This window comes from Physeter macrocephalus, chromosome 16 (assembly GCF_002837175.3).
Source record: "Physeter macrocephalus isolate SW-GA chromosome 16, ASM283717v5, whole genome shotgun sequence".
Lineage (NCBI taxonomy): Eukaryota > Metazoa > Chordata > Mammalia > Artiodactyla > Physeteridae > Physeter > Physeter macrocephalus.
Genome location: NC_041229.1, coordinates 31,518,554 through 31,543,017, shown reverse-complemented (window position 1 = coordinate 31,543,017; position 24,464 = coordinate 31,518,554). Strand labels below are relative to the sequence as shown.

The following is a 24,464-nucleotide window of genomic DNA, read 5'->3' as shown; positions in this document are numbered from 1 at the left end:
CTATTCAGGTATTCCACAGATGCAGGGCACTTCAAGTTGATTGTGGAGCTTTAATCCGCTGCTTCTGAGGCTGCTGGGAGGGACCTTCCCCTCTCCTCTTTGTTCACACAGTTCCTGGGGTTCAGCTTTGGACTTGGCCCCGCCTCTGCGCGTAGGTCGCCCAAGGACATCTGCTCTTCCCTCAGACAGGACCGGGTTAAAGGAGCAGCTGATTCGGGGACTCTGGCTCACTCAGGCCAGGGGGAGGGTGGGGTACGGGTGCAAGGAGAGCCTGCGGCAGCACAGGCCAGCATAACATTGCACCAGCCTGAGGCGTGCCATGAGTTCTCCCGGGGAAGTTGTCCCTGGATCCCAGGACCCTGGCAGTGGCGGGCTGCACATGCTCCCGGGAAGGGAGGTGTGGAGAGTGACCTGTGCTCACACACAGGCTTCTTGGTGGCAGCAGCAGCAGCCTTAGCATCTCATGTCCGTCTGTGGTGTCCGCACTGATAGCCGCGGCTCGCACCCGTTTCTGGAGCTCCTTTACGCGGTGCTCTTAAACCCCTCTCCTCTTGCACCAGGAAACAAAGAGGCAAGAAAAAGTCTCTTGTCTCTTTGGTAGCTCCGTGCCCGTCTCTGGAGCTCCTTTAAGTGGCGCGCTTAATCCCCTCTCCTCGCGCCCCAGGAAGCAAAGAGGGAAGAAAAGTTCTCTTGCCTCTTGGGCAGCTCCAGACTTCTCCTGGACTCCCTCCCGGCTAGCTGTGGTGCACTAATCCCTGCAGGTTGTGTTCAAGCAGCCAACCCCAGTCCTCTCCTGGCTTCCGACTGAAGCCCGAGCCTCAGCTCCCATCCCCCACCCCTCCCGGAAGGTGAACAGACAAGCCTCTCGGGCTGGTGAGTGCTGGTCCTCACCTATCCTCTGCAGGAATCTCTCCGCTTTATTTAAAAAAAAAAAAAACCGGATTGGTCAGAACCCTAGGACAAATGGTGAAAGCAAAGCTATACAGACAAAGTCTCACACAGCAGCACACCCATACACACTCACAAAAAGAAAAAAAGGGGAAAATAATAATATATCTTGCTCCCAAAGTCCACCTCCTCAACTTGGGATGATTCGCTGTCTATTCAGGTATTCCACAGATGCAGGGCACTTCAAGTTGATTGTGGAGCTTTAATCCGCTGCTTCTGAGGCTGCTGGGAGGGACCTTCCCCTCTCCTCTTTGTTCACACAGTTCCTGGGGTTCAGCTTTGGACTTGGCCCCGCCTCTGCGCGTAGGTCGCCCAAGGACATCTGCTCTTCCCTCAGACAGGACCGGGTTAAAGGAGCAGCTGATTCGGGGACTCTGGCTCACTCAGGCCAGGGGGAGGGTGGGGTACGGGTGCAAGGAGAGCCTGCGGCAGCACAGGCCAGCATAACATTGCACCAGCCTGAGGCGTGCCATGAGTTCTCCCGGGGAAGTTGTCCCTGGATCCCAGGACCCTGGCAGTGGCGGGCTGCACATGCTCCCGGGAAGGGAGGTGTGGAGAGTGACCTGTGCTCACACACAGGCTTCTTGGTGGCAGCAGCAGCAGCCTTAGCATCTCATGTCCGTCTGTGGTGTCCGCACTGATAGCCGCGGCTCGCACCCGTTTCTGGAGCTCCTTTACGCGGTGCTCTTAAACCCCTCTCCTCTTGCACCAGGAAACAAAGAGGCAAGAAAAAGTCTCTTGTCTCTTTGGTAGCTCCGTGCCCGTCTCTGGAGCTCCTTTAAGTGGCGCGCTTAATCCCCTCTCCTCGCGCCCCAGGAAGCAAAGAGGGAAGAAAAGTTCTCTTGCCTCTTGGGCAGCTCCAGACTTCTCCTGGACTCCCTCCCGGCTAGCTGTGGTGCACTAATCCCTGCAGGTTGTGTTCAAGCAGCCAACCCCAGTCCTCTCCTGGCTTCCGACTGAAGCCCGAGCCTCAGCTCCCATCCCCCACCCCTCCCGGAAGGTGAACAGACAAGCCTCTCGGGCTGGTGAGTGCTGGTCCTCACCTATCCTCTGCAGGAATCTCTCCGCTTTGCCCTCCACACCTTGTTACTGCACTCTCTTCCATGGCTCTGAGGCTTCCCCCTCTGCCACCTGCAGTCTCTACCCATGAAGGGGCTTCTAGTGTGTGGAAAACTTTCCTCCTTCATGGCTCCCTCCCACTGGTGCAGGTCCCGTCCCTATTCTTTTGTCTCTGTTTATTCTTTTTTCTTTTGTCCTACTCAGGTACGTGGGGAGTTTCTTGCCTTTTGGAAGGTCTGAGGTCTTCTGCCAGCGTTCAGTGGGTGTTCTATAGGAGCAGTTCCATGTGTAGATGTATTTCTGATGTATCTGTGGGGAGGAAGGTGATCTCCGTGTCTTACTCTTCCGCCATCTTCTCCCGAGGTTCTATATCCTCTTTGACTTCTTCAATGATCCATTGTTTATTTAGTAACACATTGTTTAGCCTCCATGTGTTTGTGTTTTGTACAGTTTATTTTCTGTAATTGATTTCTAATATCATAGCATTGTGTTCAGAAAAGATGTTTGATATGACAGGGGGAGGGGGAAGGGTAAGTTGGACAAACTGAGAGAGTAACATTGACACATATACACTACCAAATGTAAAATAGTTAGCTAGTGGGAAGCAGCTGCATAGCACAGGGAGATCACCTCGGTGCTTGGCGACAACATAGAGGGGTGGGATAAGGAGATAGATAGCTAGTGGGAAGCAGCTGCATAGCACAAGGAGATCACCTCAGTGCTTGGCAACAACCTACAGGGGTGGGATAAGGAGGGTGGGAGGGAGACACAAGAGGGAGGGTATATGGGGATATATGTATGCATATACCTGATTCACAGTTATACAGAAAAAACTAACAAAACACTGTGAAGCAATTATACTCCAAAAAATATGTTTAAAAAACAAATTTTCAGTTTTCTTAAATGTACCAAGGTTTTATTTGTGACCCAAGATGTGATCTATCCTGGAGGATGTTCCATGTGCACTTGAGAAGAAAATGTATTCTGCTGCTTTCAGATGGAATGTCATATAAATATCAATTAAGTCTATCTGGTCTAATGTGTCATTTAAGGCTTGTGTTTCCTTATTAATTTTCTGTCTGGATGACCTGTCCTTTGGTGTAAGTGGGGTGTTAAAGTCCCCCACTATTACTGTGTTACTGTCGATTTCCCCTTTTATGGCTGTTAGCTTTTGCCTTACCTACTGAGGTGCTCCCATGTTGGGTGCATATGTATTTACAATTGTTATAAATTCTTCTTGGATTGATCCCTCGATCATTATGTAGTGTCCTTCCTTGTCTCTTATAACAATCTTTATTTTAAAGTCTATTTTTTCTGATATGACTATTGCTCCTCCAGCTTTCTTTTGATTTCCATTTGCATGGAATACCTTCTTCCACCCTCTCACTTTCCGTCTGTATGTGTCCCTAGGTCTGAAGTGGGTCTCTTGTAGACAGCATATATACAGGTCCTGTTTTTGTATCCACTCAGCCAGTCTTTGTCTTTTGGTTGACTCATTTAATCCATTTACATTTAAGGTAATTATTGATATGTGTATTTCTATTGCCATTTTCTTAATTGTTTTTTTACATCCCTTTTCTTCCCTTCCTCTTTTGTTCTCTTCTCTTGTGGTTTGATGACCATTTTTAGTGTTGTGTTTAGGTTGCTTTTTCTTTTGTATGTGTGTATCTATTGTTGTTTTTGAGTTTGCTGTTTCCATGAGGTTTTGATATACAGTCTATATAAGTACAAGGGTTTTTTAAAAAATTTTTTTAGCTGCTCATCTCTTTCACAACTAGAGGAGTTCCTGTAGCATTTGTTGCAAAGCTGGTCTGGCAAGACTGAATTCTCTTAGCTTTTGCTTGTCTGTAATGCTTTTGATTTCTCCATCAAATCTGAATGAGAGCTTGTTGGATAGAGTGTTCTTGGTTTTAGGTTCTTCTCTTTCATCACTTTAAATTATTGTGCCACTCCCTTCTGGCTTGCAGAATTTCTGCTTAGAAATCATCTGATAACTTTATGGGAGTTCCCTTGTATGTTATTTGTCCTTTTTCCCTTGTTGCTTTTAATATTTTCTTTGTCTTTAATTTTTTTTCAATTTGATTACTATGTGTCTCAGCATGTTCCTCCTTGGGTTTATCCTGCCTGGGAGTCTCTGCACTTCCTGGTCTTGGTTGACTGTTTCCTATTCCACGTTAGGGAAGTTTTCAGCTGTTGTCTTTTCAAATATTTTCTCACATCCTTTCTCTCTCTCTTCTCCTTCTGGGACCCCTATAATGCAAATGTTTGTGTGTTTAATGTTGTCCCAGAAGTCTCTTAGGTGATCTTCATTTCTTTTCATTCTTTTTTCTTTATTCTGTTCCATGGCAGTGGTTTCCACCATTTTAGGTGATCTTCATTTCTTTTCATTCTTTTTTCTTTATTCTGTTCCATGGCAGTGATTTCCACCATTTTTTCTTCCAGGTCTCTTATCTGTTCTTCTGCCTCAGTTATTCTGCTATTGATTCCTTATAGTGTGCTTTTCATTTCAGTTACTGTATTATTCATCTCTGTTTGTTTGTTCTTTAGTTCTTCTAGGTCTTTGTTAAACATATCTTGCATCTTCTCAATCTTTACTTCCATTCTTTTTCTGAGATCCTGGATCATATTCACTATCTTTTTTCTGAATTCTTTTTCTGGAAGGTTGCCTATCTCCACTTCATTTAGTTGTTTTTCTGGGGTTTTATCTTGTTCCTTCATCTGGGGCATAATCCTCTGCCTTTTCCTTTTGTCTAACTTTCTGTGATTGTGGTTTTCATTCTTCAGGCTGCAGGACTGTATTCTTATTGCTTCTGTGTCTGCCCTCTGGTGGATGAGGCTATCTAAGAGTCTTGTGCAAGCTTCCTGGTGGGAAGGACTGGTGGTGGGTAGAACTGGGTCTTGTTCCGGTGGGCAAGAGCTCAGTAAAACTTTAATCCACTTGTCTGCTGGTGGGTGGGGCTGTGTTCCCTCCCTGTTAGTTGTTTGGCCTAAGGCAATCCAACGCTAGAGCCTATAGGCTGTATGTTGGGGCTAATGGTGGCTGCCAGGAGGGCTCATGCCAATGGGTACTTCCCAAACTGCTGCTGTCATTGCCCTTGTCCCCACAATAAGCCACAGCCACCCCCTGCCTCTGCAGGAGACCCTCCAACACTAGCAGGTAAGTTTGGTTCAGTCTCCTATGGGGTCCCTGCTCCTTTCCCCTGTGTCCTGGTGCGTCCAAGACTTTGTGTGTGCCCTCCAAGAATGGAGTCTCTGTTTCCCCCAGTCCTGTAGATGTCCTGCAATCAAATCCCACTGGCGTTCAAAGTCAGATTCCCTGGAGATTCCTAGTCCCATTGCCAGATCCCCAGGCTGGGGAGCCTGACATGGGGCTCAGAACCTTCACTCCAGTGGGAGAACTTCTGTGGTATAATTGTTCTCCAGTTTGTGGGTCGCCCAACCGGTGGGTATGGGATTTGATTTTATCATGATTGCACCCCTCCTACCATCTTATTGCAGCCTCTCCTTTGTCTTTGGATGTGGAGTATCTTTTTTCGTGGGTTCCAGCATCTTCTTGTCAATAGTAGTTCAGCAGTTAGTTGTGATTTTGGTTCTCTCACAAGAGGAGGTGAGAGCATGCCCTTCTACTCCGCCATCTTGAACCTTGGGTTTGGTTTTTTAGGTCTTTTTTCTTCCCTTCCACTTTTGTTCTCTTCTCTTGTGTTTCTTACCTAGAGAATTTCCTTTAGCAATTGTTGTCAAGCTGGTTTGGTGGTGCTGAATTCAGTTAGCTTTTGCTTGTCTGTAAAGCTTTTGATTTCTCTGTCAGATCTGAATGAGAGCCTTGCTGGTTAGAGTATTCTTGGATTTAGATTTTTCCTTTCATCACTTTAAATATATCCTGCCACTCCCTTCTGGCCTGCAGAGTTTTTGCTGAAAAATCAGCTGAAAACCTTATGGAGAGTCCCTTGTATTTTATTTTTGCTTTTCCTTGTTGCTTTTAATATTTTTCTTTGTATTTATTTTTTGTTAGTTTGATTAATATCTGTCCCGGCATGTTTCTCCTTGGGTTTATCCTGTATGGGACTCTCTGCACTTCCTGGACTTGGGTGACATTTTCCTTTCCCATGTTAGGCAAGTTTTTGACTATGATCTCTTCAAATATTTTCTCAGGCCCTTTCTCTTTTTCTTCTTCTTCTGGACCCCTATGATTGGAATGTTGATACATTTAATATTGTCCCAGAGGTCTCTGAGACTGCATTTAATATTGTCCCAGAGGTCTCTGAGAACAGAATAAAGAATTTTTCTTTATTCTGTTCCATGGCAGAGATTTCCACCATTCTGTCTTCCAGCTCACTTATCCATTCTTCTGCCTCAGTTATTCTGCTATTGATTCCTTCTAGTGTATTTTTTATTTCATTTATTATCTTGTTCATCTCTGTTTGTTTGTTCTTTAGTTATTCTAGTTCTTTGTTAAACTTTTATTGTATCTTCTTGATCCATGCCTCCATTCTGTTTCTGAGATCTTGGATCATCTTCACTATCATTACTCTGAATACTTTTTCAGGTAGATTACCTATTTCCTCTTCATTTATTTGGTCTTGTGGATTTTTACCTTGCTCCTTCATCTGTAACTTATTTTTCTGTCATCTCATTTTGTCTAACTTACTGTGCTTGTGGTCTCCTTTCTGCAGGCTGCAGTGTTGTAGTTCCTCTTGTTTCTGGTGTCTGCCCCCTGTTGGGAGAGGTTGGTCCAGAGGCTTGTGCTGTTATCCCCTTGATAGGGGCGTTGATTGGTGTTGTGATGATCAGAGTCTGCCCTAGATATTGAGCAAGGGCTCCCCTTTGCTCTGTGGTTGTCACTGCCCTGTCAGGGGTAGAGTCTGCTCCCTAGTTGTTGGAGTAGAGGCCCCCAGATCTGTTTCTTCACTGTGATTCTGATCTGTGGTGCAAGGTAGGCAGAATTGGAACATTCCCACTAGGAGAGAAGCCACTGAGTTTTCCTCCTTTAAAGCTGTTCACCTGTGTATGTGCTCTGTTGTGTCCCCTTTCACCCATTGTGTGGGCTCACAAAGTATCTGTTGTTGGCACTGCTCTCAGTCCCACCTTAACTGTGGGTATGCTGGCAATTGGCCCTGGTAACTCGGACATTCTTTTCACCCAGCCACCAGCGCAGGTCTACTGAGGTTAGGTCCCAGTACTGCAGTAACCATGCACCTGGACCCACTGTGGGAGCTATTGAGGCAGCTCAAACTCTGGTCTGGCCCTATTCCGACATGTATGTGCCCACATAGCCCACAGCTGGTAAAGCCAGACCCGTCCCAGATGCAAGAGCACTTGTCCTTTCAGATGTTTTGCAGACACTGAATTTAGGAAGCTGTCAGCCGAGGTGTAAGTCCACAGTTTGTGCAGCCACAAGGAGAGATTTCAGCTCTTCTTTCTTAGTCACGTAGCCCCTGGGACTCAGCTGTGGTTTCAGCCCCTCCTCTGGGTGAATTTCCTAGTGCAGAGAGCTATCTGCGCCCTTCTGGGACACCAGGGAAATTCCTGGCACCCACTAGCAAATTTCCTAGTGGGAGGAGTTATCCACACACTCCCAGGACAGCTGGCTGGTCCTGGAATCCACTGGCGGATTTCCTAGTAGTGAAAGGTTTCCAAGTGCTCCTGGGAGAGCAGGGCCGGTTCAAGTACCCACTGATGGATTCTGGGGGAATTATTGAAGGAGATTGTTTTGAAAAGTAAAAATATCCTCTCCCACCTGTGGCACCACACCACTACCTCTTACCTACCACAGAGATTGAACCACTTGAAGATATACGGCCCTACTGCCCAGAATTATAGTTCCTAAAATCTGAGTTATTAAACTAGAATAATGATCCAGCCAGTGGAGGTCTTTGGAAGGATGGTTAATAGTAACCTATGGCACTGAAAAATTTAAAGAGTTCTTACCAACCACCTCCCAACCCCATGTATTCCAAAGAGGTACTTGGAGGTTTCTCTACCAGTGAGTTGTAGACTTGCTTCTTCATTTTTTTCATTATCCAGAAGATAATTATTGAATCACTCAAACACACACATTCTTATGAACATAATTAATTCTTTGAATATAAACTCAAATGCCTAGGGACAATCAGAAATAAATGAAACAGGAAAGTTAAGAAAAATAGAGATGGTAAGAATTATGGGCAGGTGTTTATAACCATGTGTGAATAAGAGTCCAGGGTTTCCAAATCTTTCATATTTTCAAGATAAGTCGAGAATCAAGATTTTTATGTAAATTGTCCAGATTTTTAGCACAGTTCAGACTCAACATGACTGCCAATTTTGAACTTTTGGCTAAAAGAATAAGAGAAATATACAATATTTTCCTGGTTACTCCATAATTTGCAAGACTGACTCTTTTACCAATGAGTTAGTTCTTCACATTATAGAAAATAGTGTAGCTTTTTAGAAAAGACTTTTTCCACAGCAGGGCTTGGGAAGTGGAAGTGGGACGTGTGTGCAGGCCTGCCCAAAATTAGAAAGAGCTTCATTAAAGGCCTTCTCCTAGTTGCAAAAGACCTAGATAAGGTTCTGAAATTACTATTTGCAAAGGTACTTAAATTCTTAGCAAAGGGCCTTTTTTTATTTAAAGCTTGTTGTTTCTAAGTAATTAAACTTTTGAAATATGAAAACACTCATATAATAAATGCATTGTTTTGGAACTATTTTCTGTGTTGCGATTTTATAAACTTATTGTCAATTCTATTGTCTACCTTGTGTTTTAAATACAGAGCTTTTGAAGAGAAACGAAAACAACAAGAAGAAAGAGAACACCAAATTAGAGAACAAATACTTCAACAACGAAAAAAAAAGTTTGAAGAAGTTACTGAAAAATTCCAGCGTGCTCATATTCCTCTTTCACAGCGGAAGAGAACAGGTGCCTTAATTTCTAGAACAATATAAAAACAAAAAATGAAAGTTATAATCACATTCTGCTTGAGTAGACAATAAAATAAATTAAGAAACAAAGTGGAAATTCAGGCTAAAAATACTACTATGCCTTTTGAATAATAGGACTTTAACCAAACGAAAAATTGCAATTTGATATAGGTTTAATTTGGAGAATTAATATTTTGTTGGCTCTATTTGTAAATTTGGAAAGCACAAAAGTTTGATTCTACTTAATACTGGCTTACAGTGTTTTGTCTTTTTAAAACTGATTTAATAAATAGCTTAACATAAAAATAAAATTTTAAAACATCCCAGACATAAGGAACAGCTTTTGCAAGTAAATTATATATTGCAAATACAAAGTGTATCCAAAGCATAGGATGGGGAAAAAAATTGATATAAGGCTAGAAAAATGAGTTGGAACAATTCTCTAAGAACTTTGTATGCCATGCTAGGAATTTTGTCTTTATCCAATATGCAGTACACTTAAAGTTTTTTAACTGGAAAGAAGCCAGTTAACTGGGTCAATAAGAGATCTTACTGAAAGTAAGGGCAGCTAGTAACACTGCTAAAAATAATAATATCTTAAACATCATAGGGGTTTATTTTTTTCTAGTGTAATGTGAAGTCCTCAGTTCAGCAGTCAAGAGCTGGTTTGATGATTATGCAAAGTCACTGGGAACACAGACTCCTTCTGTCTCTCAGCTCAGCTGCCCTCAGTATGTGATTTACATAGCTTTACCCTCATGGTCATATGGTAGTGGCTGAAGCTCCAGACATATGTCAGTGTTGTAGACAGGAAGAAGGAAGAAATGGAAAGGACAGAAGGGTATACCTCTGAGTTCCCTTTAAATTGTTTTCCTAGAAGCCCCCATCTATCTGCTTATATCTAGTTGGCAACTCCATCTGCAAGGGAGACTGGAAAATATAGATTATTTTTTAATGTGGCTATATTGCCACCCCTAACTATATAGGATGTGTTACCAAGGAACAAAGGGATATTAGGATAGGAATATTAGGTAGGAAACTAAGAGTCTGTGCTAAAATTAGATTTGTTGGAAAGATAATTATCCACACAACATGGAAGGGGAATTAAAGTAGACACATGTTAAAGTAGGTAGACTAGTAGTAGACTATTTCAGTATTTGTGGCAAGAAGTGTTAAGCTGCTAAATTAAACACTGCACTGGATATAGAGACAGGAGGTAATATATTCAAGAGATATAATCAATAGATTTAGTTACTAATTTATCAAGATGGCTGGAAGAAAGACTAGAACAGTGCCCCTAGGAACTAGCGCAGAGCCTCACAAATTTTTAGCACTCAGTAAGGACTTTGTTAATGAATTAATTATTTTGGTGGATGATGATATTAATCAAGGTTACAAGTAAAGAAGAAGAATCAGGTTAGAGATATGAAAGGTTATTCATTAAGTTTTAAATGCATTGATTTTGAGCTTCCCATGACTCATGCAAAAAGGGAAATCAAATCAACAACTAGAAATATGTATCTGAAACTTAAGAAAAAGATATGGAATAGAAATTATATTTAAGAATCACTGATGAATAGATATATAGTTGGTAAAGGAAGCCATGTGGAAAGGTAAGGTAAATATTGGATATAGACGCAGATTGAAGATAGGGCCTAAAATAGAACCTTAGTGCACACTAGCATTTATTATAAGTAGAGAAATGAAAACTAAAATGGATTTTGAAAAGTAGTTGTCAAGAAAGCAGGATGGGAAACAAAAGCAAACAAAGAAAATTGTTATAAGAGGCAAAAGAAAAGGTAGTTTTAAGAAAGTGGATGTGGTCAGTTGTATTAAATGCCTCAGAATACTCACCACTCATGAGTATCATTTGCCCCAGAGAGGGTGCTGACTACCCAAGGGCCTATGTACAGAAAGTGAGGAGTTTTAGTAAAAACAAATGACATATACATTCACTCAATGGAATATAATGCAGCTATTAAAAAACTGGGAAATTCTTTATGGGCTTATACAGAACAATCTCCAGCAGAGATAGATTTACCATAAAGCCAATAAGGTTTAAGTTTCACTGTCATGGCCTCTACATCTAATTTTATATTAGTAGTTTTGCAGTATTTTTTCTTAATGAAACCCCCCAAATTGTATAGATTCATATCAGTATACATAACATTCTACCCTCTGTGTAAGACAAGAGGGAAATTAGAATATATATTAAGGGAGGAGATCAAGATGGTGAAGTAGGAGGACATAGAACTCACCTCCCCCAACAAACACATCAATAATACATCTACATGAGAAACAGTTCTCACTGGAAACTGGTAGAAAGATTCCTGTGCAACCAAGGCTGAAAGAAAGATCCACATGGAATAGGGTAGGAAAGAAAGAGAAGCGATCAGGTTGGGACCTGTGCCCCAGGAAGGGTACTCAGAGGAAAAGGGAGATTACACAGGCAGAAGTCCTCCCTGGGGAGTGAGTGATTCTGTTCCAGCCACATATTGGGCGCCCCAGTCCTGGGCTCCAACACAGGGAAGATGAGCCCCTAGGCTGGTTGGAGGGCTGGTGGGACTAACCAGAGGGCTGTGGGAAGCCTGTACTCGAGCTTGGGAGGAGTACGCTCACACTTGCTTACTCCCAAAAGAGGGCAGAGAGGCAGATTGAAACTGCGCACGTGGCTGACTGGTTTCCTGAAACTGCTCTGGAGCACACCGCAGCCTGAGCCAAGTGAATGCTCAATACCTGCTTACTTCATGTCACAGCTCCACGCTGGAGCTAGGGCTGCCACAACCAAAGAAAGAGCTCAGCCATGAGACACAGAGGCAATTCAGAACCAAAGTGGTATCCTTTGGGTGAGGGTCGCCATTAAGGACACTTGAACAGGCAGCGCATCAGAAGCAGCCCAAACTCTGTATGTGGCCAAACTGTTGCAGCCTGCACCTGGTCACACACCAAGAGCTCACACTGGCCCCTCTTGTTCCAGGACTGCTCACCTCAGGGGCAAGAGTGCTGGTGCTGGGAGAGGGGACGCTCACACTTAAATGGAACAGAGCTAGCTCAGACCCAATCCTTAGGGCTTCTGCTCCAGCAACTTGGGACCTGACCCTGACCCCAATAAGGCAGTGACAGTCCCTGAGCAGAGAGGAAGCCCCAGCTCACTCCTGGCTCTGGCCCTAACCCCTCCTTCTCCAGCCCCACATCCTTCCAAAGTGACAGCTGCCAGCACACCCTGAGGAAAGACATGACTTGTGTTCATGTCAAATCCAGCCCTCCCACCAAAACCACTGGACACACAGGCTGTATAGGGATGCTCCCACATAAGGACACCCCTTCAAGACAGCAATAGGTAGCTGTTTCACCTAATTTCATAGAGAAAGAGACTGTTAAGCAAAATGAGAAGACAGAAGAATTTGTCTCCATTGAAAGAGCAAGAGAAAAAAACAAATAATGAAACAGAAATATTTTACCAGATAAAGAATTCAAAACAATAGTAATAAGAATTCTAACTGAATTAGGGAAAATATATACAATGGAATATTAGCCACAAAAAAGAATGAAATTCTTCCATTTGCAACAATGTGGATGGACCTATAGAGTATTATCCTTATTGAAATAAGTCAGAGAAAGATAAGCTCTGTTATCACCTATATGCAAAATCTAAACAATAAAACAAATGAATGTATATTTAAAAACAGAAATAACCTTACAGATACAGAGAACAAACTAGTGGTTACCAGTGTGGAGGGTGAAAAGGGTGGGACAAATAGGGGTATGGGTTAAAACAGGGGTCCCCAACCCCCGGACTGCGGACCACTACTGGTCCGCAGCCTGTTAGGAACAGGGCCACACATTAGGAGGTGAGCAGCAGGCAAGCGAGCGAAACTTCATCTGCCACTCCCCATTGCTCCCCATTGCTCCCCATCGCTGGCATTACTGCCTGAACCATACCCCCCACCCCTGTCTGTGGAAAAATTGTCTTCCACGAAACCAGTCCCTGGTGCCAAAAAGGTTGGGGACTGCTGGGTTAAAAGACACAAACTACTATGTATAAAATAGACAAGCAGCAAGGATATACTGTACAGCATAGGGAAATATAGCCATTATTTTTTAATAATGTTAAATGGAGTATAATCTATAAAAATATTGAATATCTGTGTTGTACACCTGAAACTAATATAGTATTGTAAATTAACTATACTTCAACTTTTTAAAATAGAATATATACTTATGTATGTTTGTATTCGCATAAACAGTGATAGAATACACAAATGATAAATAAGAACAAGACTTCCAAATGTGTATTTTATTTTTTTGATTTCTGAACATGAATATATTACCTGTACAATATATTAAATTAAAAATTTAAGAAAATGTAATGCCATGAATGAAGAGCAACAACAAAGCTATGGTAAATAACTGTTTATTTAATTGTCTATTGGTTTAGTTTATTCCCAAATTATGAGAGGTAAACCAAAGGTTCACCCGATGTGCATGATAGCTGATGCTTCCCCTTGCTTCGAAAAAGGGATTGGGAGTTCCGATGAGGTCAGAAAATTTTTGGAGTCAGAGAATTGTTGGAGTTAGAATATTAGAGCAAAAGAACTGGAATGAGGAGCCTAGTGGTTTAAATGAAATAATAAAGCCCAAATACACCATAAGTACTCAAAAAATGTAAGCTTAAATTTTCATCAGTGACTATGAGGTAGTGACTAGAAGGTCATTAGACAACAGCAACAAGAAAGAGTAATGGGTGTTTGTAAACTGTTTATAAAACTACCTTAGTTTAAAAGGTAGTTTTTAAGTTCTCTTTGATAGACAATAAGTGGTGAGTGTTAATAAAAGCGAAGTCTCAGACTATAGTCTAGCACAACTAAACATTTTTTAGCAAAGCAGACACAAAATGATTGGTACTACTTGTTCACTAAGCTCAATAAAGTCCCAGTTCTCTGTCCTTTTAGGTGCTCTGACTACACTTTATGTGAAAGGTCTACTCAGACTTACACAGTCACATTCCAGAGACAAAATTTATGTGCCTTCTGGTATTAGACCATCAGAAATGTTCCTGTTTAACAGCTGGAGCCAAGACTAATCAGAGATCAAACCTCAATACCATCTGTAAGGATATAGGGTATAGACCTCTCTAGATTCTTATTCTCTGTTCATGCAAGGGTAGAGAGTGATTAAAATATTTTAGGAAAGTCCACTTGTCTTAAATATCTTCAATTTCAAGAAGGAAAGTCCATTTTTAACATTCATCTGGCCATTAGTTTTACCAATAAGCAACCATTTGGGACATTGATTATGCTAATTAGAAAAACAATCAAAATTTAAAGCTTGATAGTTTCTGCCTCAAGAGGATTGGTCCTTTATGATTAGAATATCCAGCAAACCATCTTGTAACTGTGCATTTTTCTCTAGTATTTTATGCAATCACCCCTTGACTCTAGAGTTCAAGTTTGAACTAACCCATTCATAAAAATATACTGGTTTTGCTTAAACATTTTAAGGTAAATAACAAACATTATAATAGTGGAAAAGTCTGAAGACATGGGTTTTTTAAAGGAGAAAGGACGAAACAGTTTGATAGTGTCATTGGAGAGCTAGAAAGTCACCTACTCTACCTTCAGACCTTCAGTTATTTTTAGTTATTTTTGCCTCCCCATAAGAGGGCTGAAGGAAAAGCAATATCCTTTAAAAAGCAGCTATGTTTCAACTGAAAGAAGAAGGTGTGTACCAAAGGGCACAATGGAAATTCTTGAGAAAGTGGATACTTATGGGAGCTAGGGTTGGATTAGAGGTTGTGCAGAGTGGTATGTGGATGAGTGTCCATATAATGTATGACCTTGAACAAGTTACTTAGCTTCTCTATGCTCCAGTTTCCTCAGATGCAAAATGGAGATTCAAATAGCATCTGCCTCAAAGACCTTCATAAGAATTAAATTAATTAATACTTATACAGTGCTTAAAAATAATGTCTTTAACAGCAAATACCCAATAAATGTTAAATGGTGTTTTTATATCTTCCCCTTTTCTTCATAAGAATATTTGTAAATTTTGTCAGGAGTTTATGGAACTATGAAATCAGATATCATGGAGTTTGCATGCCAGAATAAAAAGGCTGGACATTTCTCAATGTTTCATTTTTCCAAATAAATATTCTTAAAATTGGCGATGATAATTTTGAGGTAACTGTTTCTGATTGGGGAATTGGGTGTCTAAATTTAAAATATTTACACTATTCTAAAAAATATTTTTTTACAAAAATTTTAAGGTAATATTTTATCATTGACCAATTAAATTATATATAAAGAGAGTGTTGAAGATGAAATGATTCTGTATTATTTGACCTTTATTATCCCCTTAGTTTTTCAAAAACCAGTTCCTCCATTAGAAGAGGCCCTCAAACAAATTCAGGAATCCAACTTAAAATCAGAGGTAAACCTTCCCTCTTCCCACAGACCAATAATAGACTGGAGGTAAGTAATTTATGATTATCATGTGTAATTACTAATATATAATAATTAAATAGTTCTCTAGTTGCTGAGTTTGTAGGCCTTTTCATCAGTTACTCCTTACCTTTGTTTTAGAGTTTACTATTTTATTTTCACACATTGAATTGAGGTAGAGTACAATATAAGCTGCTTCAAGAGTAAGTAGGAATTTTAATTTGTTGTCTTTGGTATTACAGTGCTGCCTATGTTAGTAATTTTCTATGGGAATTATCATAAAAACCATTTTAAAATATTGATATTGGTTTTACTGAGAGAAAAAAATTTTTGAGTTGTAATGATATGAATTTAGGTAAGAGGAGTAACTTTATGGTAGAAATGGGTTTTTCCTCACTGAAAATCTTTCCTGGATATCTTTAAAAAGCTACAGTGCCTCCTGGTTCCTCTCCAGGTTAGTTTAAATGAATTATCTTGAAGCAATAGGATGGACCAACCAACCAGAGAGTACCCTCTGACATCCTGTATTTTCCATTTATTTATTATAAATGTTTCTTGAACCTACTATGTACATAGCATTATCAGGCATTGAAAAGGGCATATGGAGAAGTGTAATATTCAAAAATATAATCCCAAGAGTATAATCTTGGAGAGAAGTAAAATAATGCTTCAAAAAGTATAGAACAGTACCAAATGGGTAATGATAATAATATTTAATATTAATTTATGTAATGATGTCTACAATTCATATGTAATTTGTGTTAACATTTTACCTGTTTATAATGTTATTTACTAAAGTACTTCCATTTTTAGAATACCTGTGGCAAATAGTTCCCTTGATCAGATCTAAGAATAATTAAATTCATTCAGTCTTTATTATAGTTCAAGAAAGACTTCATGGAATAAAAAACTCTTCAGCAAAGCTTTGAAGAAAATAGGAGTTAGTCATGAAACAAGTGGGTAGATGGTATTCCAGACAGAGGGATGAGCATGTGGAAAGGCCAAGAGTAACAGAAGGAATGATGTGTTCTAGGAGTCAGAGATGGCTGAATAATAGAATGCAGAATACCAATAGCTCACTAGATGTGAGATTGGGGAGGTAAATGACCTACATGCTAAGGAATATAAACTTTATCCTGAGAATTTAGGAGGAGTCAGTGAAGGATTTGAGCAGATGGGAGATAAGATCAACTTTTCTTATTTAACATATCATTACAATCTATTGTGAACAAGTGTGGATAACTGATTGAAAGAGGACAAAACAGGAGGCTATTTCAATATATGTAATTGAAATTACATGGGTCTAGAGCTCAAGAGAAAGATCTAGACTTAAGACATTTGAAGCCAAAACAATGGATGAGATTAGCTGTGGTGATTATATACTATGACAACAGAACTAGGTTAGAACACTAAAGAACAGAAACATTTAAGGAAGTGAAAAAAAGAGAAGCCTACAGATAGGAACAGAATGGTTGATACAGGACTATATAGCGAGAGAAGGTAGAACTAAGGAAGTACAGACTTTAATGGGGAAAAAAGCAGTTTACAGAGATCAAATGACTTCTAGGGAATCAGTAAAATAAAAAGTTTGTATCAGTCAGGATACTGGCAGAAAACATGTAATGTTTAAAAGGGGTAATGAAAAAAAGGTTAGTAAAGAGACTGGGAAGCCAACAGTGGATGATGAAGCAACCCCAGAACTGACAACAAAGTCAGTATTACCACCACAGACCTGAACTGAAAAGATATAGTTATATGAGAGGGCTGCTAGGTAGAGGAACATTGCCACTGCTAAACCAAGCCCAGCAGAGAGGAAGCCAGAGGAACAATTATCAAAAACCTCTTTCTTCTGTCACTCTCCCATCTCTTCTTAGTACCTTTCATTGGTCAAAGTCAGCCATAAATCAAAAGGCAGGGATCATTTGGTCTCTGCCTAGCAGAGACAAGTAGAGAAGTATGGAAAGTGAATCAGGAGGGGCAAAGGGAAAATATCCAGCTTAGAGAGAATGTGTCCACTATACTTCACAACAAAAAAGTCACAGTGGAAACTTTTGTCAGAGAAATTTCAGTGGAGGGACAGGGACAGAAAAGAGATTGCGGTGAGTTGGAAAGAAATGGAGAGCAAGAAAGAAAAAATACCAAGTATAGCTTGGCTTTGAAAGGAAAAGAGCTGTAGAACAATAGCCAGAGGGGATATAGGGCCAAGATATGGCTTTTTCCCTTAAGATGGAAGAGATGTTATCATGTTTAAATATGGATGTCAAACTGATGAGTAACAGAATTGCAGTCTAGAAAAGTAGAGAATAAAAATGTGAAGTGTCTTAAGTACCTATTATTTGGACATTGATTAGCAAGGGTTATACATATGAATGAGATATGGTCCTCTGCTCAAGAAGGGTTTGCAGTTACATTATAATACTGTTTAATGGTAGTTACATCATAAGACACAAGTAATACTGCATTATGGGGGCAGTTACAGAAATACTAGCAAAGTGATAAAGAAGTACGAAATTTGAAGTTGGAGAGGAGACTTAAAGGATGAGTACCAGTTGTCTGCTAAAGTACCATAGGTTGATTTTAGGCATGTTCAAGCCTACATTGTTGTAAAATGCAAAAACACCTAAGGAAATAGAACTTGTTCAGAGTGGCAGGACTGTAGTATGTGTTGCTGGTAGGACAGGAGATTATCTAGAAATGTAGATTGAGATCAGATATGAAATGCTTGTATGTCTAGGAACTTTTAATTTTTATCCTATAACTAGTAGAGAACCAGTGGAGGTTTTTAAGCATGGAGTGATATAATCCTCTTTATTATTATTGAAAGATAATTGGTATGAATGTTGGAGAATGAAAAGAGTGGAAAGAAATGGGAAGCAAGGAGACTAAAAACACTTAATGGGCTAATCCAAGGGATAGATCATTACTGCCTAAACTAAAATAGTACTATTTTGTATAGTGAGAAAAGGATAAATCTGACAAAGAATAAAAATATTTTGAGTGGTTAGAAGGAAAAGATGAGAGAAGAAAAAATGAAAATGCCTTTTCACAGCAGAGAAGAGACATAAATAAGAGTTTAAGAATGTTGATCAAATAGAAGTGTAAGAATTGGAGTATGGAACATGGGAGATGAAGAGGATGTGAGCTTACCGCCCCTGACAAAGAATTCAAAAATACATCCACATGTGGAACAATTCTAATGGAAAACTAACTGGAAACATGCCGAAGGACTCCTATACAAGCAAGGCTGTAAGAAAGATACACATATAATTGGCTAGGATGGAAAGAAAAGCATCAGGTAAGAGGCCTGTGCCTCTGGGAGAGGATTGAGAGGAAACGGGAGATCACACAGGCAGACATTCACCCTGGGAAGTGAGTGGGTCAAGCCACAGACTGGACGTCCCCCTCCTGGGGTCCTACATATAGGAGACAAGCCCCTTTGGCTGCTTGGAGTACCACTGAAAGGCTAGAGAAGCCTAGACTCCACTCATGAGGAGTGTACAAGTGTTAGCTTACCACGAGACAGGGCAGAGAGAGGTGAGCCCTAGTGGCTGCTGCCTTGCCACAGCCCCCAGTCTGAGCCGAGTGAATGCTCACTCCAAGCCAGAGCTTGGCCCTGGATCTAGGCCAGACAGGACCTGGGAAAAGACTCAATCTAAAGATGCAGAGGCTACCTAGGGCCTGGGGTGTGGTCTAAGTGGAGCAGTGTCCATCGTTGGCAGTTACTTAAACAACACCCCAGAAACAGCCCAGACTTCTGATAGCAGTGCAGGTGCTTGAACTACCATGACCACCATTCCGTGCTCCCCAGTTCCAGACAAGCAAACGCTCCAACCCCTCCCACTCCATGCCATAGCCTTATACTAGATCTGGGGCAATCACAACAGGGGAAAAGATGCAAACTTAGGCTGCATCTGAGTGGAGCCACAGATGCCTACAGGGCAGCATATCAGCCCTCCGTAAACACCTGAGCCCCACTTGCTTCAGCACTCCCCGCCTTTGGGTCAAAGGCCCAGTGCAAGAAGAAGGAAAAACACACAGTTAAAGGAAGCAGAACTGCTTGAGCACAAATCTCAGGGCCTCTGCTCCAGCAACTTCAGAGCAGATCTCACCCCTGACAGGGCAGTGATGGCCACTAAGCAGAGAGGAAGTACATCTCACACCCCACACAGGCTCTCACTCCTCCATTACTAGCCACATTCCCTACCAAGGTGATAGAGGCCAGCATACCATGAGGAAAGACATGACCGGCATCCACATCAAATCCACCAAATGCACTGGGCACACACAGTCTGCATAGGGACACACCCACATAAGAAGACCCCTTCAAGACCACAATAGGTAACTGTTTCACCCAAAACCACAGAGATACAGAAAGTTAAACAAAATGAAAAGGCAGAGGAATCTGCAACCTAAGATTGTCTACCCAGCAAGATTATCATTTAGAATAGAAGGTGAGATAAAGAACTTCTCAGACAAGCAAAAACTAAAGAATTCAGCAATACTAAATCTACCCTAAAAGAAATGTTGATGGGTCTTCTCAAAATGGAAAAGAAGTAAGAATCTATCAGAAAGGGAAAAATCCCAATAGGAAAGACATATGTATGGGGATTGAAGATCACTTAAATAAGCCAGTTCATAGATTAAAAGACAAAAAGTTGTAAAAGCAACTCCTAGTACAATAAATACCTATGGGATAAATATGAAGCTGTAAAAAAAATACATCAAAAACAAAATATGGGGGAGGGGAGTAAAAAACGTAGATCTTTTAGAATGTGTTTGAAGTTAAATGACTATGAGTTCAAAGCAAGTAGATATAATTATGAGTTAACATATATGAACCCCATGGTAACCACAAAGCAAAAACCTACAATAGATACTCAACAACCAAAAACAAAGGAACTCAAGCATACTACAAAAGAATATCATCAAACCACAATGGGAGAAACAAAAAGAAGAAATCAACAGAGGAAAAAATACAAAATAACTGGAAAACAAGTAATAAATGGCAATAAGTACATACCGATCAATAAATTACTCTAAATATCAATGGATTAATGCTTTAATCAAAAGACATAGGATAGCTGATTGGTTAAAAAAAATACCCTTCAATATGCTGCCTACAAGAAACCCACTTCAGGGCAAAAGACACACACAGACTGAAAGTAAGGGGATAGAAAAGGATATTTCATGCAAATGGAAATGACAAGAAAGCAGGGCTAGCAATACTCATATCAGACAAAATAAAACAGAGGCTATAATGAAAGACAAAAAGAGCATTATATAATGATAAAAAGGGATCAATACAAGAAGAGGATATATACTCTTTTACATATACACACCCAATACAGGAGCACCTAAATGTATAAAGCAAATACTAACAGACATAAAGGGAGAAACTGACAATAGTACAATAATTGTAAGAGACTTTCACACCCCACTGATATCAATGGACAAATCATCTAGAAAGAAAATCAATAAGGCAATAGTGGTCCTAAATGACACAGCAACACTAGTTGGACTTAACAGATATCTTCAGGACATTTCATCTAAAACCAGCAGAATACACATTATTTTCAAGTGCACATGGAATATTCTCCAGGATATATCACATACTAGGTCACAAAACAAGCCTCAACAAATTTAAGAGGATAGAATTTATATCAAGCATTTTTTTCAACCTCAGTGGTATCAATTAGAAATCAACTACAGAAAGAAAAACAGAAAAGAACAAACACATGGAGACTAAACAATGTGCAACTAAAAACCAAGGGTCAATGATGAAATCAAAGAGTAAATTGGAAAATACCTCAAAACAAATGAAAGTAGAAAACAACTTTCCAAAATATTGGGGATACAGCAAATGCAGTTCTAAGAAGGAAATTCATAGCAAGACAGGCCTTCCTCGAGAAATAAGAAAAATCTCAAATAAACAACCTAACTTACCATGTAAAAGAATTAGAAAAAGAAGAACAAACAAAGCCCAAAGTCAGCAGAAGGAAGGAAATAATGATATCACATACACATGGAATCAAAAAAGTAATACAAATGAATCTACGTACAAAAAAGAAACTGACAGAAAGATTGGTTCAAGATGTGGAGTAGAAGGACGTGTGCTCACTCCCTCTTGTGAAAGCACCGTAATCACAGCTAACTGCTGAACAATCATTGACAGGAAGACACTGGAACGCACCAAAAAAATACCCCACATCCAAAGTCAAAGGAGAAGCCACAATGAGACAGTAGGAGGGGTGCAATCACAATAAAATCAAATACCATAACTGCTGCGTGGGTGACCCACAAACTGGAAAACACTTATACCACAGATGTCCACCCACTGGAATGAAGGTTCTGAGCCCAACATCAAGCTTCCCGACCTGGGGGTCTGGCAATGGAAGGAGGAATTCCTAGAGAATCAGACTTTAACAGCTACAGAGATTTGATTGCAGGATTTCGACAGGACTGGGGGAAACAGAGACTCCTCTCATGGAGGGCATACACAAAGTAGTGTGCACACTGGGACCAAGGGGAAGGAGCAGTCACCCACTAAGAGACTGAGCCAGACCTGCTAGTGTTGGAGGGTCTTCTGCAGAGGCAGTTTGTGGCTATGGCTCACTGTGAGGACAAGGACACTGGAAACAGAAGTTCTGGGAAGTAGTCCTTGGTGTGAGCCCTCCCAGAGTCCACCATTAGCCCCATCAAAGAGCCGGGTAGGATCCAGTGTTGGGTCATCTCAGGCCAAACAACCAACAGGGAGGGAACCCAACCCCACCCATCAGCAGACAAGCTGATTAAAGTTTTACTGAGCTCTGCCCAGCAGAGCAACCCCCAGCTCTACCCACCATCAGTCCCTCCCATCAGCAAACTTGCACAAGCCTCTTCGATAGCCTCATCCACCAGAGGGCAGACGGCAGAAGCAAGAACAACTACAGTCCTGCAGGCTATGGAATAAAAACCATATTCACAGGAAGATAGACAAAATGAAAAGGCAGAGAGCTATGTACCAGATGAAGGAACAAGATAAAACCCCAGAAAAACAACAAAATGAAGTGGAGATATGAACCTTTCAGAAAAAGAATTCAGAAAAATGATAGTGAAGATGATCAAGGACCTCAGGAAAAGAATGGAGGCAAAGATCGAGAAGATGCAAGAAATATTTAACAAACACCTAGAAGAATTAAAGAAAAAACACCTACAAGAATTGAAGAACAAACAAACAGAGATGAACAATGCAATAACTGAAATGAAAAATACACTGGAAGGAATCAATAGCAGAATAACAGAGGCAGAAGTATGGGTAAGTGACCTGGAAGATAAAATAGTGGAAATAACTACCACAGAGCAGAATAAAGAAAAAGGAATGAAAAGAAATGAAGACAGCCTAAGAGACTTCTGGGACAACATTAAACACACCACCATTCTAATTATAGGGGTCCGAGAAGGAGAAGAGAGAGAGAAAGGACTCAGAAAAATATTTGAAGAGATTATACTCGAAAACTTCCCTAACGTGGGAAAGGAAAGAACCACCCAAGTCCAGGAAACGCAGAGAGTCCCAGGCAGGATAAACCCAAGGAGAAACACGCCAAGACACATAGTAATCAAATTGACAAAAAATTAAAGACAAAGAAAAATTATTGAAGGCAACAAGGGAAAAATGACAAATAACATAAAAGGGAACTCCCATAAGATTAAAAGCTTATTTCTCAGCAGAAACTCTACAAGCCAGAAGGGAGTGGCATGATATACTTAAAGTGATGAAAGGGAAAAACCTACAAACAAGATTTCTCTAACCAGCAAGGATCTCATTCAGATTTGATGGAGAAATCAAAAGCTTTACAGACAGTCAAAAGCTAAGAGAATTCAGCACCACCAGACGAGTTTTGCAACAAATGCTAAAGGAACTTCTCTAAGTGGGAAACACAAAAGAAGAAAAGGACCTACAAAAACAAACCCATAACAATTAAGAAAATGGTAATAGGAACACACATATCTATAATTACCTTTAACATGAATGGATTAAATGCTCCAACCAAAAGATACAGGCTTGCTGAATGGATACAAAAACAAGACCCATATATATGCTGTCTACAAGAGACCCACTTTAGACCTAGGGACACATACAGATTGAAAGTGACGGGATGGAAAAATATATTGCATGCAAATGGAAATCAAAAGAAAGCTGGAGCATCAATACTCATTTCAAATAAAATAGGCTTTAAAATAAAGAATATTACAAGAGACAATGAAGGACACTACATAATGATCAAGTGATCAATCCAAGAAGATAGAACAATTATAAATATATATGCACCCAACATAGGAGCACATCAATACATAAGGCAACTGCTAACAGCTATAAAAGAGGAAATCCACAGTAACACAATAATAGTGGGGGACATTAACACCTCACTTACACCAATGGAGAGATCATCCAGACAGAAAATTAATAAGGAAACACAAGCTTTAAATGACACAATAGAACAGATAGGTTTAATTGATATTTATAGGACATTCCATCCTAAAAAAACATATTACACTTTCTTCTCAGGTGCACATGGAACATTCTCCAGGATAGATCACATCTTGGGTCACAGATCAAGTCTCAGTAAATTTGAGAAAACTGAAATCTTATCAAGCATCTTTTCTGACCACAACACTATGAGACTAGAAATCAATTACACAGAAAAAAACTTAAAAAACACAAACACATGGAGGCTAAACAATACATTACTAAATAACCAAGAGCTCACTGAAGAAATCAAAGAGGAAATTTAAAAATACCTAGTGACAAATTACAACAAAAACACGATGATTCAAAACCTATGGGATGCAGCAAAAGCAGTTCTAAGAGGGAAGTTTATAGCAATAAAAGCCTACCTCAAGAAACAAGAAAAATCTCAAATAAACAATCTAACCTTACACCTAAAGGAACTAGAAAAAGAAGAACAAACAAAACCCATAGTTAGTAGAAGGAAAGAAATCATAAAGATCAGAGCAGAAATAAATGGAAAAGAAACAAAGAAAACAATAGCAAAGATCAATAAAACTAAAAGCTGGTTCTTTGAGAAGATAAACAAAATTAATAAACCTTTAGCCAGACTCATCAAGAAAAAGAGGGAG

General features: G+C 40.3%; 1 protein-coding gene across 1 annotated transcript in view; it reads left to right on the top strand.

Annotated features, from left to right (window-relative positions):
* Window positions 1–24,464, top strand: part of CEP126 (centrosomal protein 126) — a 95,303-nt gene that overhangs the window by 44,630 nt on the left and 26,209 nt on the right. Inside the window, exons 3-4 of the mRNA XM_024115304.2 lie at window positions 8,760–8,905; window positions 15,266–15,377. Of these exons, the coding sequence (XP_023971072.2) occupies window positions 8,760–8,905; window positions 15,266–15,377 (258 nt within the window). The remainder of the gene's footprint in view (window positions 1–8,759; window positions 8,906–15,265; window positions 15,378–24,464) is intronic.